At 38.6% G+C, this 15,443-nt stretch overlaps 1 protein-coding gene across 3 annotated transcripts in view; it reads left to right on the top strand.

The window, feature by feature from the left end:
* Positions 1-15,443, top strand: part of LOC148869677 (formin-like protein 18) — a 123,254-nt gene that overhangs the window by 97,177 nt on the left and 10,634 nt on the right. For 2 of the 3 annotated variants that reach the window (XR_016106466.1, XM_088967250.1), the window contains exons 15-16: positions 1,188-1,256; positions 1,358-1,424. Coding sequence is in view for 1 of the 3 variants with exons in the window: in XM_088967250.1 (XP_088823376.1) it covers positions 1,188-1,256; positions 1,358-1,424 (136 nt within the window). In the remaining 2 variants the exon portion in view is untranslated. The remainder of the gene's footprint in view (positions 1-1,187; positions 1,257-1,357; positions 1,425-15,443) is intronic. The other variant, XR_016106467.1, reaches the window with a different exon arrangement.

Below are 15,443 nucleotides of genomic sequence, written 5' to 3'. Positions count from 1 at the left end.
CTAACAGTCGATGTCCCAAGAGGAAGGCAAAAGAAATACAGTCCTTGAGAGACCTTCTGTCGAACACTCAGTGTGCAATACTTGACAGCCCACTTTTTACTGTTTCATCCTTCAAAGTATAGGGTACTGTTTACTGTTTCAACCTTCAAGAAGGGGCTGGAATGAAGATGAGACTAGTACCTCTTAGTTTTAACAGTCTCAGCAACTTCCCAACCAAATAATCAGCCGAATAGGACCTCCAAAAACAACCCAGAGATTTCTGGGTAGGAGCAGTCCAGCAACAGTGGCCGAATGATGCAGTCTCAGTAGCAGTGATTCCAAGGGTATTTCGGCTACTTGACAGTCCAGAAAAGAGATAAAAAACAACCCAGAAATCTCTGGATTAAGTTAGACCAGAGGATAGCCGAATAGTAGCACTGTTTTCAAGGAAACTTCGGCCCCTTTTAACAGTCCAGAACAGTAAAAAATTAACCCAGAAACAACTGAGCAAAGACTTACAGTAAGAGTCTCTGGTTTGTACAATAAACCAGGCCAAACACTTGTCCTCTAGGATGACTTCGAAAAACCCTTTCCTCTGATTTTAAATCAGGCAAAGCAACTTGTTCTCTGATTCTTCCTGGCCACCGAACCCTTCTCCAAGTATGTAGAAGCTTGGGAACCCTCCAATGACTTCCAAGAATCAGGCGGATGACTGTAAACTCTCAGCCCTAGAACCTCCTCATGTAGTTGGCTGGACTAGAACCACATGAGGGACACGCCAAGCAGTGGCCTGCTCTGATACCAAGTTGAAAAACAGTCCTAGAAGTGGGGACTGTGTTTGAAACAAAGGAGACTAGCAAGAGAGATTAGAGAAGAAGAGAGAGCTGCGGCAAGGAGAGTTAGAGGATGAGTGTTTCGAACATAACCTCCCTCTAACTCTCTAATACACTTTTATTAAGTTAATCTTTTAGTAATTACAAGTGAGGTCCTTAGTTGGACAAGAAATTACAAAAAGAGGAACATAAAAGAGTATGGGCCCAGAATAAGGCCCATTACAGAGAAGAACATAGAGATAACATACAGTAACAGCCTATGGGCCATTCGGCCCATCTTCTCTACATTTTCTTTTACAATGCACGTTTTTCTTTAACTGTTATTGTTCTTTTTATATCTGTTGTGTTTTTCAAATCAAACGTTTTTACTTGCAGACTGTGAAGGAATTTCTTGTCGTTGCAGAAGCAGAAGTGAGGTCTTTGGCTTCACTATATGCCGGAGTGGTATGTCCTAGCTTTTCCCCTTAATAATGGAGCTTAAACTTCAAATGTGTAAGCAAGACAAAATTGTTCATAAGATGGTATGTTTTTGGATTGGATTACAGGGTAGAAATGCTGATGCATTAGCACTTTATTTTGGAGAAGACCCAGCCCGTTGTCCATTTGAGCAAGGTATCTCCATCTTGTTAACTTCAACATTTACTAACAATTTAGAAACTAAAAGAGTAAAAATAAAAATAATAATTGCCCACCTATTTCCATTTCATTTCTTGATTTGTTTTAGGTTACCATTATGCCTATGTTTGTATCTGATCATCATAGATTATCTTCTCATATTTGATAGTACAGATGTTCTTGTGGTTTATTTTTTTATTTTTTAGTTTTGAATCTGCAATTATACTTCTTCTAATAATCCCTGAAGTTTTGTTAACAGTTTCCATGTTTTTAGTTATCTTTCCCTGATTTACATGAACTTTCTAAATATCTTAGTGATATTAGCAGTATCCTCAAATTTCCCTATTTCTTTATGGTGAAACATCTATTGATATTGAAATCACAAACTATGAACAAGGTTTATAGAAGAGGAGAATAGAGATAGTGGCATTGTAAATATATAAAAAAAACAGCAAAAGTATATATAGAGAAAAAGAGAAGAACTTGCATGGGGAATGCTACTTGCCTATGAACTTTCACATGTCACTCAAATAACAACCTCCATTAGTATGATGGACGAAAACACTCCCATGGGTATTACGTGATCTATTATAGTTTTCTAGATGCCAAGATTGTCCTTCTTTGACCCATTAATCATTTTCTTCTTCGTTTTGTCCATGTCAGGAGATTAGGGTTTCTTTTCATCTTTGAACAGGATTTATTTGCGAAGTTGGAGGATTGAAGAAATAGATGGTAGGAAAAACAATGTATTCCAGAAATTTTCCATTCTCATTTTCATTTTCCCCATTCTTCCTAGTGTTGTTTTTGAGTCAAGTGTTTTGTGAGTCTCCTTTGTGTTTGATGGCGAAGTTTACCCTTCTTACTTAGTGGGTCTCCTACTGTTGTTTCTGAGACAAATATTCCGTGGGTCTTCTGGTGTTAAAAATTGTTGGTAATTAAGTATTATGTACTTCTCTTGTCATAAATCAGATTTTGTCTATTGTTATACTTGTTGCTTTGACATATGAAAAGTCTTGGCTGTAGGTGATTTCATAGAGGAGTCCTAGAAGACTGCTAATGAGATTCTGAAAACGAGAAAGAGAATCAACTAATGAAAAAAATTGATTAATTTCCATTGACTAGCGCTTGGAATATTGTATCATCGGCATTAGCTTATCTCCACGGTTGAATTTATATCCTACAGTTAATTCATTTCAGCACAGATGAGTAATGGCTATTGCGTTGGCCATTTAATGAAAGTTCATACAACTAAAGGAAAAAAATTGATTAGTTTCCATGGGTGATTAGTAGACCACTAGACTGTTGTTTTTTGGCTCTTTATTGAAAGCTTATACAACTAAAGAAACAATTTTGGTATTCCTTAGTGAAAGTTCATTTCAATACTTTGCATGAGGAAGTTTCTTCCTGTGGTAAAAAAAGCTCTCTGTTCCCATTCTTCAACTCCAGTAATGCTTGGAAGAGTTTCTTCTGCTTGTTCAGTGGTGAGAATAGAACCTTAAACCAGACCTTTAACTATTGTTCCATTCGATTTGAGAACAAAACCTACTACAAATGGTAATTTAAGAGGGTTAGATTGGTCATTTTCCACCTGCTGTTAACAGTGCTTAGCTTGTCAAAGCTTCCTTTTTTTTTCTGGGGGGTGCCTTTGCAACTTTTGAAAGTTTAGGTAGTGAAGTGGCACACCTCTCATAGTTTATAAGGGTTTTTGGAGTTTACCCAAAAGAAAAAGAAATTTTAAAAACACTAATCCTTGGCATCATACTTCATTTATAAAGTATGGGCCCAATCTTCCTATGTAGACTTACGTGTGTCAATCTACTAGGTTTTCAAGCTATAACCAAGAGAATAAGAAGACATAAGTGGGGTGTTTGAATGAATGACCCGACCCCAAAGTATTATGAATAATGTTAATACCATTAGTTTATTAGTTTATTATTAATTTACTTCTATTTTATTATTATTGTGTTATTATTATTTTATTAATATTATTGTGTATACATTCTCATATTCAACTTTGAGGGCAAAATGGTAAGATTAGAGGCAATGTAGGTTACACTCATATTATGATGGTGTAGGAGCAGTGAAGGAGAAGTGAAGTTTTTGAAGGAGGCCCTCAACCATATAGTCTTGCTACAAGCAGTAGGCATAGCATAACATAACACTAAGCGTCAATAGATGATTTGGGAATAGTAGTTTGCTTCTTACATTTCCATGAGATAAGAGAATCACCAAGAAAAATGCACCTTGCCCAATCAGCATATAAGTAGACACAAAGGCGAATGGGAGAAGTATAAACCACGTGAAAGTTGATCATCCAATGATCATATTGTACAAAAAATCTCAGCAACTAGGGAGGTAGAATTTAAAAAATTCATAGAACCCTAATGCTGAAACCGCACAACTGAGAAAGCTGGTTTTTCTCATTGGATCATTTGGGTTCTTGGACCATGAAAGATCAGATCTTTGGATCAAGATCAAGTGCAGTACATTATTTTTGATGTCCACAAGTGCAGAAATCGAAGTGGTGTTCACACCCAAGCTTGAATCATCCCAAAAATTCTGCAACAAGTTGAAGATGGTGCAACTCTATCCTTGTAGTCTTGGAAATTTTCTCCAGAATTTAAAGCAGCAAAGGTCCGACCTTTCTCACGTTTTTGGGTGATATTTTTGACCCAAAACAGATCTGGAATAGTGCTAAAAAGAATGGATAATAGGTCTGGTCAAATGGGGTTCAAAACCCTAGCCAAAAGGTCTCACAATAATGGGATCGATTTCAGTTAGAATGGGAGAACATGAATGGTTCGACCCCTTCTAATTACTCTCTATTTATAGACTTTGGAGGGCTACAACAGCCTTCTTCTAATATATCTATGACTCCTAACTTGTTTAGGATTAGATTGGTGAGAGTCCAACTCTCTTAAACTGTAGAGAAGATGGGGCGAATGGCCCATAGACTGTTATCTTATTTGTTTTCTTTATGTTCTTTGCTGTAATGGGCCTCAACTTGGGCCTTTCTTATATTATGTACTTTTAATTATTCGCACAGTTAAGGGCCTCTCTGTAAATTACTAAAATTAAGTTAATGAAAAGGGATTAGGGGTGTAAAAGGAGATTAGATTCGAAAATCTCTCTCTGAATCCTTATTGCCGCCACCTTCTTCTTCCTCTTCTCTCTTCTTGATTCTTGATTTCTGCTGTTCTCAATCACTTTTATGTATCTTTTTAAACAGTCCATTCATTTCAAAAGGCTGTTTTTCTTCTTGATATCAGAGCAGGTTCTTCTTAAACAGTCCATACACAGTGTCTATGGAGATCTGAATTGAATGAATAGGGAGTTTGAACTTGGCGCTCAGTGATTGAAAGACTTCTTGTTCTTCATCTTGAAGATCGACTCAAGTTGCTCGGTGTTCTGTGAAGTCTACAAGGTGCGGTTGGGATTTTTCTGTTTCTCTACGACTCATAGATGTTGATTCACAATACAATTTTTTTTCTTGTCTTCATTGAGTGTTATTTGAAGTTATTAGAAGTTATTTTTAAGAGTGTTTTAAGAAGATGGACCCTTCGGAAGTTGAAAACAAGCATGTTGCTGAATCCAGACAAGTTCTAGGAACTGTTGACTCTCTACTAGCTGTGACCACAATCAAGCTAGATGGAACCAATTATCTAGCATAGTCACAATCAGTAAAAATTCATATTTGCAGTAGAGGCAAATGGGGTTATATCTTTGGGAGCAAGAAGGCTTCCTCGGAAGATGATACATCCTATGAAAAATGGATGCAAGAAAATTATACTGTAATCGGATGGTTTAGTGAATCAATGCAACCTCAAATTAGTCAACACTATTTGTGGATGAATTCAGCAAAGGAAATATGGGATAGTGTTGCTGAAACCTATTCTCAGAAACTAAATGTAGCCAGAGCATACAAGCTGAGGAGTGATGTGAAAAATTTAAGGCAGGGGGAGAAACCTTTGGTTGTTTATTTCTCAATACTGAAATCTCTTTGGCAAGAAATTGATTTGATGGAAACTGTAGCCTGGGAAAGTACTAATGATGCTGAAACCTACATAAACTAGTTGAGAGAAACAGGGTGTTTGAGTTTTTGATGGGGCTGAATCCCGAGTATGACATTACAAAGCAGAACATCTTATCCAAGGATAGTGTTTCGTTGTCTTAAACCTAAGGGAAACAGGAAATCCAAGTGGTTCAGGGAAGAAGGGAGTTATTTGTGAGTACTGTAAGAAACCAAAACACACAAAAGACAAGTGTTGGAAACTATATCCGAAGCTTCTTCCCCTTCGTTTCCAAAAGAAGTATGATAATATGAAGGCTGGAAGTGCCAATATTGCTGCTGGTCCAGATAGTGACAGATGCCTAACTAAAGAGAGGATTGCTAGTGAACAGTTAGTAGCTATGAAGGCAAAGTATGAGAAGTTTGGAAGGATGATCAGTTACCTAGAGGGCGTGGCCTCTTCTTACAACCCTCTTGGAAATTTAACCTCTCCTGCATTTGCTCATTCAGGTATACGGGCTTCTGCCAATCATGCAACTATCTTAGGTAATCGTAGGATCCCTTGGATTATTGATTCTGGTGCTTCTAACCATATGACCAGCCTTTCCACCTTGTTTATTTCTTATGATTTGCTTCCTTGCCGTGATAAAATCACCCTAGCCGATGGCTCTCTTTCTCCAATCTCTAGCAAGGGAACCATCAAGGCTACAGACTCTTTGGTACTTCTTTCTGCTCTTCATGTACCCAAACTAAATACAAATTTGTTATCTGTAAGTAGCTTAACTAAGTCTTTGAATTGTAGTGTAACCTTTTTCCTTCCTACTGTGTTTTTTAGGATCTGGAGTCTTAGAAAGTGATTGGGAGTGGCCATGAGGCGAATCGAATATATCTGCTAGATACTCTTGGACAAGACCAAGGACGACCTAGGAAAGCTGCCTTTGGATCTACATCTTCAGTCTGTCAGTCGTATCATGTTATGTCATTTTCGTTTGGGTCATCTTTCTTTCACTGCATTGAGTCATTTATTCCCATAACTATTTAAGGGAATTAGTTTGTCAAGTCTTCATTGTGAGTCTTGTGAATTGTCAAAACATTGTAGAAGCAGTTACCCTTTGAGTAATAAAAAATCTTCTTCTCCATTCCATATTGTGCACTCTGATGTGTGGGGGCCTTAACACTTACCCTCTATGGGTGGCTACAAATATTTTATCTTGTTCATTGATGATTTTTCACAATATACTTGGATATTTTTTATGAAGTCCCGTGATGAATTTCCCAGACTTGTGAGGCAGTTCCATGAATTTGTTCTAACCCAATTTGATACCAGAATCAAAATTTTCAGATCCAACAATTTAGAAGAATAATTTGAGAAAAACCTAACCTGATATCTCACTGATTTGGGGGTTATTCACCAAAGTTTCTGTGTTAGGACTGTAGAATAGAATGGAGTTGTTGAAAGAAAAACCGGCATACTGTTGAAGTTGCAAGAAGTATCCTGTTTGCCTCACATGTCCCTACAAGATTTTGGGGAGATGTTGTTCTCACTGCAACCTGCCTAATCAAACCGTATGCCATCCAGAATGTTGGGGTTTAAGTCTCCTTTCTGTCTTCTTCATCCGGGCAAGGACCTTTTTCCTATTCCACTCCGTGTCTTTGGCTGCACTTGTTATGTACACATTCTAAGTACCCAGAGACATAAATTTGAACCAAAAGCCCACAAGTGCATTTTCCTTAGTTATGCCCCCACGCAAGGGTTATTGTTGTTTTGATCCAAAGACCGGAACTCGGTATGTCTCAATTGATGTCATCTTTGATGAGTTTTCTTTTTTTTTTTATGATCCTTATCAGGAGAGGCATTGTCCAAAGGGGGAGGATTTGTCATAGTTGTTTGCTCCCCCCCTCCCTGTCCCAGTTGAGTCTTCTTTGAGCCTCTTCCTCTTTCAAACGAGTAAAGGGAGTAACAGTCATCTCATTCTTATTCCAATGTTCCTATTCCTCCGTTACCTCCTCGTCCACTTTTTAATCCCAAGTTGTACCAGTGGCAGAGAACTAGAAGTCTTTTTTAATCCCAATGTTCCTATTCCTCCGTCATCTCATCTCATTCAAAAAAAATGCATTTTTGAATAGAGAATTACATGAGGAACTCTATATGTCTCTTCCTCTAGGGATGTATGACATAGATATGGAAGGAAAAATCTACAAGCTGAAGAAATCTCTTTATGGACTTAAACAGTCACCTGGGCATGGTTTGAAAGGTTTAGGTCTACCCTTGTTAACTTTGGCTATATACAGACTCAGTCTGATCATACCCTCTTTGTAAAGAGGAGAGGTTCTTTGGCAGTATATCTAATTGTGTATGTTGATGATATAGTTGCGACTGGAAATGATGTATCAAGGATTAATGATCTTAAATCTTTCCTTCATACAGAGTTTGAAATCAAAGATCTAGGGTAATTGAGATATTTTCTTGGCATAGAAGTTGCTCGATCTAAGGATGGGATCCTTATCTCTCAATGAAAGTATGTGCTTGACTTTCTCACTGAAACAGGGAAGATGGGTGCTAGATCAGTTGCTACTCCTATTGATATGAGTCATAAACTCTCTACCTCAGATGGAGTATTGTTGAAAGATAAGGGAGTCTTCCAGAGGTTACTTGAGAAGCTGCTCTATCTGTGCATTACTTGGCCAAACATTGCATATGCTGTCAGCTGCATTAGTCAGTTCATGCATGCTCCCAAGGACACTTACATGGTAGTAGCAGAACGAATTCTGTGTTATTTGAAGGGTTCTCCTGAAAAGGGAATTCTATTTGCTAAGCATGGTCATATGAAACTTGAAGCTTACACAGATGCTAATTGGGCTGGAAATATTGATGGCAGAAGATCAACTTCTGGGCGCCAGATCTTTAGCTGAAGCTAAATACAGGGCCATGGCTCATGGAGTTTCTGAGCTATTGTGGCCTTCAACCCTCGATGGAGGAACTAGGTATTGAGCATGATAAGCCATTAATGTTAAATTGTGATAATCAGGCTACCACCAACATTGCTCACAATTCGGTGCAACATGACAGAACCAAACATATTGAAGTTGACAGACATTTTATTCGAGAAAGAGTGGCTTTTGGAGAAGTTTGTCTACCTTGTATCTCTTTTGAAGGACAATTAGTTGATTTCCTTACCAAGGGCATCCCCAAGGCTAAACTTCAGTATGATACTGGCATGATTGACATCAAGTCAATACAATCAATTAATCACTTGCAATTAATCTCTTTGCTATAGACACTTGATACTACATTAAGGGAAGGACTTTTTCCCTTTTTGTCTTTATGATATGGTGTCCAACTTCCAATCACCATTGGATCCTTCATTAAGGATACTAATAATCCTACTGTCAGTAGATTTAGGACTCCAAGGAGGAAGTTGTACAAAGTGTTCTCTATGTCTCAACATAATAATAGATCCTATCACATTGATCATTAGTCAACATACCATTCTTGAATGTCCCAACATACCTAGATATTTGACCCCAAAAGGATCTCAATGGTTGGCATATCAAAGACAGACAAGTCTGATACCAATATCAATTCTAGGGATTAAAAGCAACACACAGTTGTTCCACCTGTCATAAAATCCAGGAACATGTTGGTTTTGGTCTAGTTCAATGTTTCTTGTAAATACTCATCCTCACGTCTTAGGTCACAACCTAAGCAGTTAAGAACCATTGCTTAATTACCTTTGGTAGTGTTAGAATGACAACATTGTCAGGATAGACTTTCCCAAGTGTATCCACTGGTTGTGAAGTTTTTAGTCCATATTATAACAATCATGTGGTCTCATACATAATACTTCTATGAACTAAGGGTATTTATTAGAACAACCCAATGACACATGAAATAAATATTCTTTTATTCATAACAAATGTACAATAAATCAGTTAGAGCTAAGGGCATGTACACTATCTAACAACACCCACTTGCACTTAGGTTAAATCTGGCATAAGTTGTAGTCCCATGCTATCCACATGTTTTTCAAACACTTTTTGCATGAGTGGCTTTGTTAGTGGGTTTGCCACATTCTCCGCAGATGCTACTTTTTGAACCTATATCTCTACGTGCTATGATCTCCCGAATAATGCAGTACTTGTGCTCAATGCGTGGTATGTTCGAATGCGCGTTGTTAAACACTCTAGAACACCAGTTTAAACATTTATAATTTTTACCGTTTCTCAAACAACTACAAACATAGTAAATGGGTGAGAACGGGTCGTATCCACAGGGAAGCAAGTGAAAAATTAATATATACTTAGATCTGGACAAGAGAATGCAATCGGGAATGGCAGAAAATACGAAAATAAAATCTATTATTGCTAAAATTAAATGTTTCGAATTTAAACAAGACAATAAATAAAAGTCAGAATTTAATAAAGTATGGGAATCAACAAAGGAAATAAAAGAAATAAATAAAAAAAAAAGATCCAGAATCCGAATTTGGTGGCGGTAGCTACAGATCGGCTAGACAGCTTGTAGAAACCCCTCCTTACAAGAACCGGGTGTCCGTCCTTTCTACAACACTCGAACTCCTCGAGACACCTTAGCTTTGAAATGAACGAATTCAGATCTGCAAAACAGAGAAACAAACAAGAATTAAATCTAAAAAATTACAGAAATAAAAATATCAGAAAAGAAAAGAATGGTTGATTAGATCTAGTGGCGGTAGTTGCAGAATGGTTGAACAGCTTGCGGGAACCCCTCCTGACAAGATTTGGGTGTCCTCCCCTTCTACAACCCTTGAACTCCTCAAGAAACCTTAGCCTTGTTAATTGGGTGAATTGACCAACCCCTTCTCCAAGGCCCCTGGGGTCCTTTTTATAGAGAATGGTGGATATAACTGGAATTAGAGAGAAAGAGGGGGGCGACAGTTGGGTTTTAACAAAAATATGGGTGCCCTAGGGTTTAGAATGAAGGGTTAGGATGGTTCTAGGGTGATCCTAAGGCTGAGAAGAAAAGGAGAAGGCATCCAATATTATGTAAGGCTGAGATTTAATGGTTAAAGGCTAAATGGTGAAGATTAGAAGTTAGGTGGCTCCTAGGGTTAGAATGCTAAAAAGAGAGTGCCCTAGAATGGATGGTGGAGATTAGGGGGGATGGAAGGTGAGGATTTAGCAGTTAGGAGCGGCTAGGGTTTGTTAAGAGTGAAAAGAATGGGTTAAAAGGCGCCCTAGGGTTTTCCAAGGCGTGGGGAGCATGCTAATATAGTAAGAGGGGCGCCAAACTGGGTTTATCAGCTAGGAGGCGCCTTCCTGCTTTCAGTTTTTCACAAAAACACCCCCTTTATCAGTTGGACTTCACACCAGCTTCCCAAAATTTGCATTTCAGTCATGAAAACTTCCCAATTTTCCCCAGAATTTGCACAGAAGCCCTTAGAGGCCACAACATTGCATTTAATTGGGAAAAGGGCACATTTTGACTATTCTAAGGCCGAAAGTACCCCTGAATTGATGCCCTTAAGGCATCAAAATGCAGAGTTATCACACCCCCCAACTTAAACATTACTAGTCCCTTAGCAATGCAGCCTTAAAATTACACTAATCATAGAGATCTTTCCCATCTCAAGATCCTCCCTGACAGAATTAGTCAAGCATCTTGATTCCAGCATTCTCAAACTTTGTATAGATTGGTATTGGGCTTAAGGGGTAAAATCGTCTTTATATGAATATTACAGAAACTTGGCTTAAAAATCTTATTTACCCTTCCATTTGCAGACTATCTTGAGAATCTGAGATTGATTTTAAAATTAGACATATATTCTCCTTATCAATTTTTTACAGTGGATTTCTACACCTGAACTTGATTTGCACACTTATTTCTATTGTTACCTTCCACCGTTTGACGCGAATCTCGACACTTGCCTTAGGTGAAGATATCCGGTTACTAAGTGTTAGGTAAGTGTCTTTGGCATTCCCTTTTCCGTTTGACACGAATCTCGACACTTGACTTAGGTAAAGAGACCCAGTTACTAAGTCTAGGATGTCCATTGACCTTTTATTCTTCTTTTCTTTTCCTTTTTTTTTTTTTGCAACATTGTTCAGGGCAGTCCACTATTTCTAACAATTTGAAAAATTTTTGTCTAATTTCTTAATCTTTCTCTTCTTATCTTGGCAGGGGCAAACTTAGGAGTATTTTCCAATTTGTAAACGGTTTCGACAATATTCAAATGAGACCAATTTTAACTCCTATCACTTGCTACCAATTTCTTCAAAATTCAATATTCTTTTATCAGTTTCCTCAACTTTTTCTGTTTGGGAATCTCTTTTAATGGAAAGAATTTTTAAGTTTTTTAGTGAAATTTTAATTCTAGATTTCTAAAGGCTTAGCTTTTCTTTTTTTTTTTTCCAATTTTTCTCTCTTTCGTCACCCCCCAACTTCAATGCCATTGTCCCCAATTGCATAACTAGACTGATGCAAAAAGAACTTGGGCCAAAGGGAACAATCAACAGGGTTTTCCTGAGGGGTTCAAGATCTGCTACTTGGTCTTGAATCAAAAAAAAGAAAAACAAATCCTAAAAGAAAAAACACTAAAAACTACGTTGGGTTGCCTCCCAACCAGTGCTAAGTTTAACGTCTTCAGCCAGACACATTCACACACTTCTTCCATCTACACTCTCCTATTCACTTTCATCTTCATACAAACAGGGCTCAGACTGGGCTAAACAAGGGGCAGGCAAGGCATCTAAAAGATCAACTACATCTATCTTGCACTCATCTTCCCCTAGGTTTGGATACTTAGAGGCACTAAAAACGTTTAACCAGACTTTCTGCTCCCCTAATGAAATGTCAATTTCTCTTGATTTACGGTTAGTGTTTGCATTGGCCGTTGCTAGAAATGGACATCTTAAGATTATCGGGATGTGGTTCAGTTCCTCAGTTGGGGTCATGTCTGTGACAGTAAAATCCACTAGGAAGTAACAACCCTCTACCCTGACAATGATGTCCTCAATGACACTTCGAGGAATCTTGACTGACCAATCAGCGAGTTGCAAAATTACCGGGGTAGGTTCTAACTCGCCGATCCTGAACCTGTCATGAATGGACGGAAGCATATTTATACTGACCCCTAGATCTAATAAGACCCGATTGAAGGTGATTCCAGAGATGACACAACTTATGAGAGGAGCACTAAGGTCTTTCATTTTTCGGGGAAAGTGGTCTAGGAGAGCTGCACTAACATCTGCCAAGAGCATTATTCTTTGTTGGGCCGATCATGGCTCCATCATTTGAGTACACAGCTCTTTTAAAAATTTGGCATAGATCGGGACATGTTAGATCACGTCGAGGAGAGGGAAGTTAATATGGACTTCCCTGCTCTCCTCGTTGCGAGTCTCTTTCTTCTTTCACAACGGCCTAGCTATGAATGCAGTTGGAAAGGGGACCACAGGTTGGTTCACAAAAGGCTCGTCTTCTAAAGTTTCCTTTTCTTCTTCTTCCCCCCCAACTTAGGGTCTTCTTGTTTCTTTTTACTAACTCTCTCACACGGGTCCTCTAAAATCCTCCCACTCCTTAAGGTTGTAATAGCCTTGGTATTTTTATGCTAAGGGTTCTTAGGAGGTGGTTGAATTTGTTGTAGAAGAAAACCCGGTGGATGATTTTTAGGAGTTGCAACTAGTTGACTCGGTATTTGCCCTACTTCTCTCCTCTTCTTGGCTCCGGCTAGCTGTCCTATTCGGCTCTCTAATCTATCGATGGACTGCTGTTGATTTAGGATTAGCTGCTAAAGTTGCATGAATTGATCATCTACTGTATGGGTCTGAGGAGGTTGGGGGTAAGCTTGATATGGTTGAACTGGCTGGTTCTTAGGGTACACCTGCTAGAATGAACTCTGTACTTGTGGCCTCTGAAATCACTCCGGCCACCAGCACGGTTAAATATGGGACCACTTCGGTTTCCTGGAAGTCCATGGCCACCACCTCTATTTCCACGACCTCCCCCTCTAGTCGCCACCAAATCAGATCTGTTTGAGAGAGAAGAATACTCTATAGACTCAATAGATGACCTCCTAAGACGGGCAAACACTTCTTCAAGTGAGGGAAGAGCAGACCCCCCTAGTATTTGTGCTCGAACAGGTTCATATTCAGCCTTCAAACCCACCAGAAACCTTGTCACATCAAGTTGCTCTCACTGTTGTTGTTGAACCTGAACATCCGATGTCAAAGAATGATATACATTAAGTCCATTTCGAATATTTATCATACTTGCATAGTATTCTTCCAAGCTTTGGTTGCCTTGCTTCAGATTAAAGTACTCTTGCTACAACTGATACACCCTAGTTGTATTGTCTTGTCCGAAATACAATTTCTTAGCATAGTCATAGATTTCTTTAGTTGTATCTAGGAACATAAAATTCACATTGATTTTAGGTTCCATGCTATTCCACAACCGGTAATAATTTGAGCACCCTCCTACTCCCAATCACTGAACCCTAGAGAGTCAGAGGAAGGTTTTTCATCTCTCACATGCTTTACCTTTTCCTTGGCCTTTAAGAACACCTCCACTGACTTGGCCCACGGCACATAGTTCTCAACATTTAACTTAATAGATGTCATTTGAACATTTAAGTAATCTGGAGAGGTCATAACACCAATTTTATTGTCATTCCTCACTTCACAAAGGAATCACTGTTATAGACAAGGTATTTACCTTCAACTATTCAGAATCAAACCACACACTACTCAGCACAGTATAAACATCACCACACTACTGCTGTCATGAACTTCAGCAACCGAAAACCCTACTTTCAACGCACATGCCTAGGCATAAACAGAAGAAAAAGGGACTGATATGCATACTAATCACTTTACACCACCACAGAAATATATTCTAGACCAAAACACAACATTCGCAGTCCATTACTTTGACGGAAAAAAAAAAAAAAAAAAAACTGTTCATACCTGTCCACAAACAGCCCTCTTCATATCACAGAACAGAGGGAATCTAGTATACCACTTCAACGACCACCACCACAGCAAATGGAGGCATACTTACCTCCAAAACCAGAAAACGACCACTCCTTTTTGTCCTCTTGTCGAGCTTCCAATCAGGCTAGGAGAAAAATGATTAAATCTGATATGGCTGGCGGTGAACCCAGGAAGAAGAAAGGGCGATGTGAAAAGAAGAAAAAAGGAAAAGAAAACTAGGTTTTATTGCTCTGATACCATGTGAACAACCCTATCCAATTCTAGGTTTAAAGTAGAGAAGAAGAAGAAGAGAAGAGGAAGAAGGAGAAGAAGGGTTCGGCCAGTGAGGAAAAAGCTACCTCACTAGTCGACCCACTTGTATTTATATCAAATAAACTCAGTTACAAGAAAGACAATATTTTCCCTTATAAGTGATGGGACACATAACTTAAACTTGAATAAAACAAACCTTTCACTCTCAAATAGATAAACCTAAAAGACCAAAATACCCCTGTTCTGTGAACTCTAACAGAGATGATATAGTGGTGACAACTGGACAAATTTCTTCATCCAAACAGCTTCCTAATCAGCTTCACTTGTGGCAATATATTCAACTCTGTTGTGGAATCCATCGTCGACCCTTGCTTACTACTTTTCCAGCTTACAGCTCCTAACCCTAGTAGAATGATGAAACCAAATGAAGACTTTCTATCATCTCTCTTCTTCTTTTCTCTTCTTGTTCCTCTTTTTTTTTCTTCGTTTCTACATGAAGGGAAGGGAGATCCATCATATGGATGGCCAAACCTTGCGGGGATGTTGGGCGAAATTTCAAAAATTTTCTTTCTCCCTTCCGGGAATCCTATTCCATGATTTAGAAAAACTGCATTTTTCAAGGTTCGTTCTTGAAACAAACCGCACCAGATCTGAAACCAAAATTAACCAAGTGGGGAAATACCTAATACGGAATAATAGTAACTCCCAATGTAGGTGTTCACGCCCAAAGAGTTGACCAAAACCCGCCTCCACTGAAGATGACACAGTTTAAGGTGAGGCAGGAT

Source organism: Nelumbo lutea, chromosome 2, assembly GCF_056320005.1.
Source record: "Nelumbo lutea isolate HS-2025 chromosome 2, American lotus-T2T, whole genome shotgun sequence".
In the NCBI taxonomy this organism is placed as follows: domain Eukaryota; kingdom Viridiplantae; phylum Streptophyta; class Magnoliopsida; order Proteales; family Nelumbonaceae; genus Nelumbo; species Nelumbo lutea.
The sequence above is the reverse complement of the archived record's forward strand: the minus strand, read 5'-3'. Positions and strand labels throughout refer to the sequence as shown.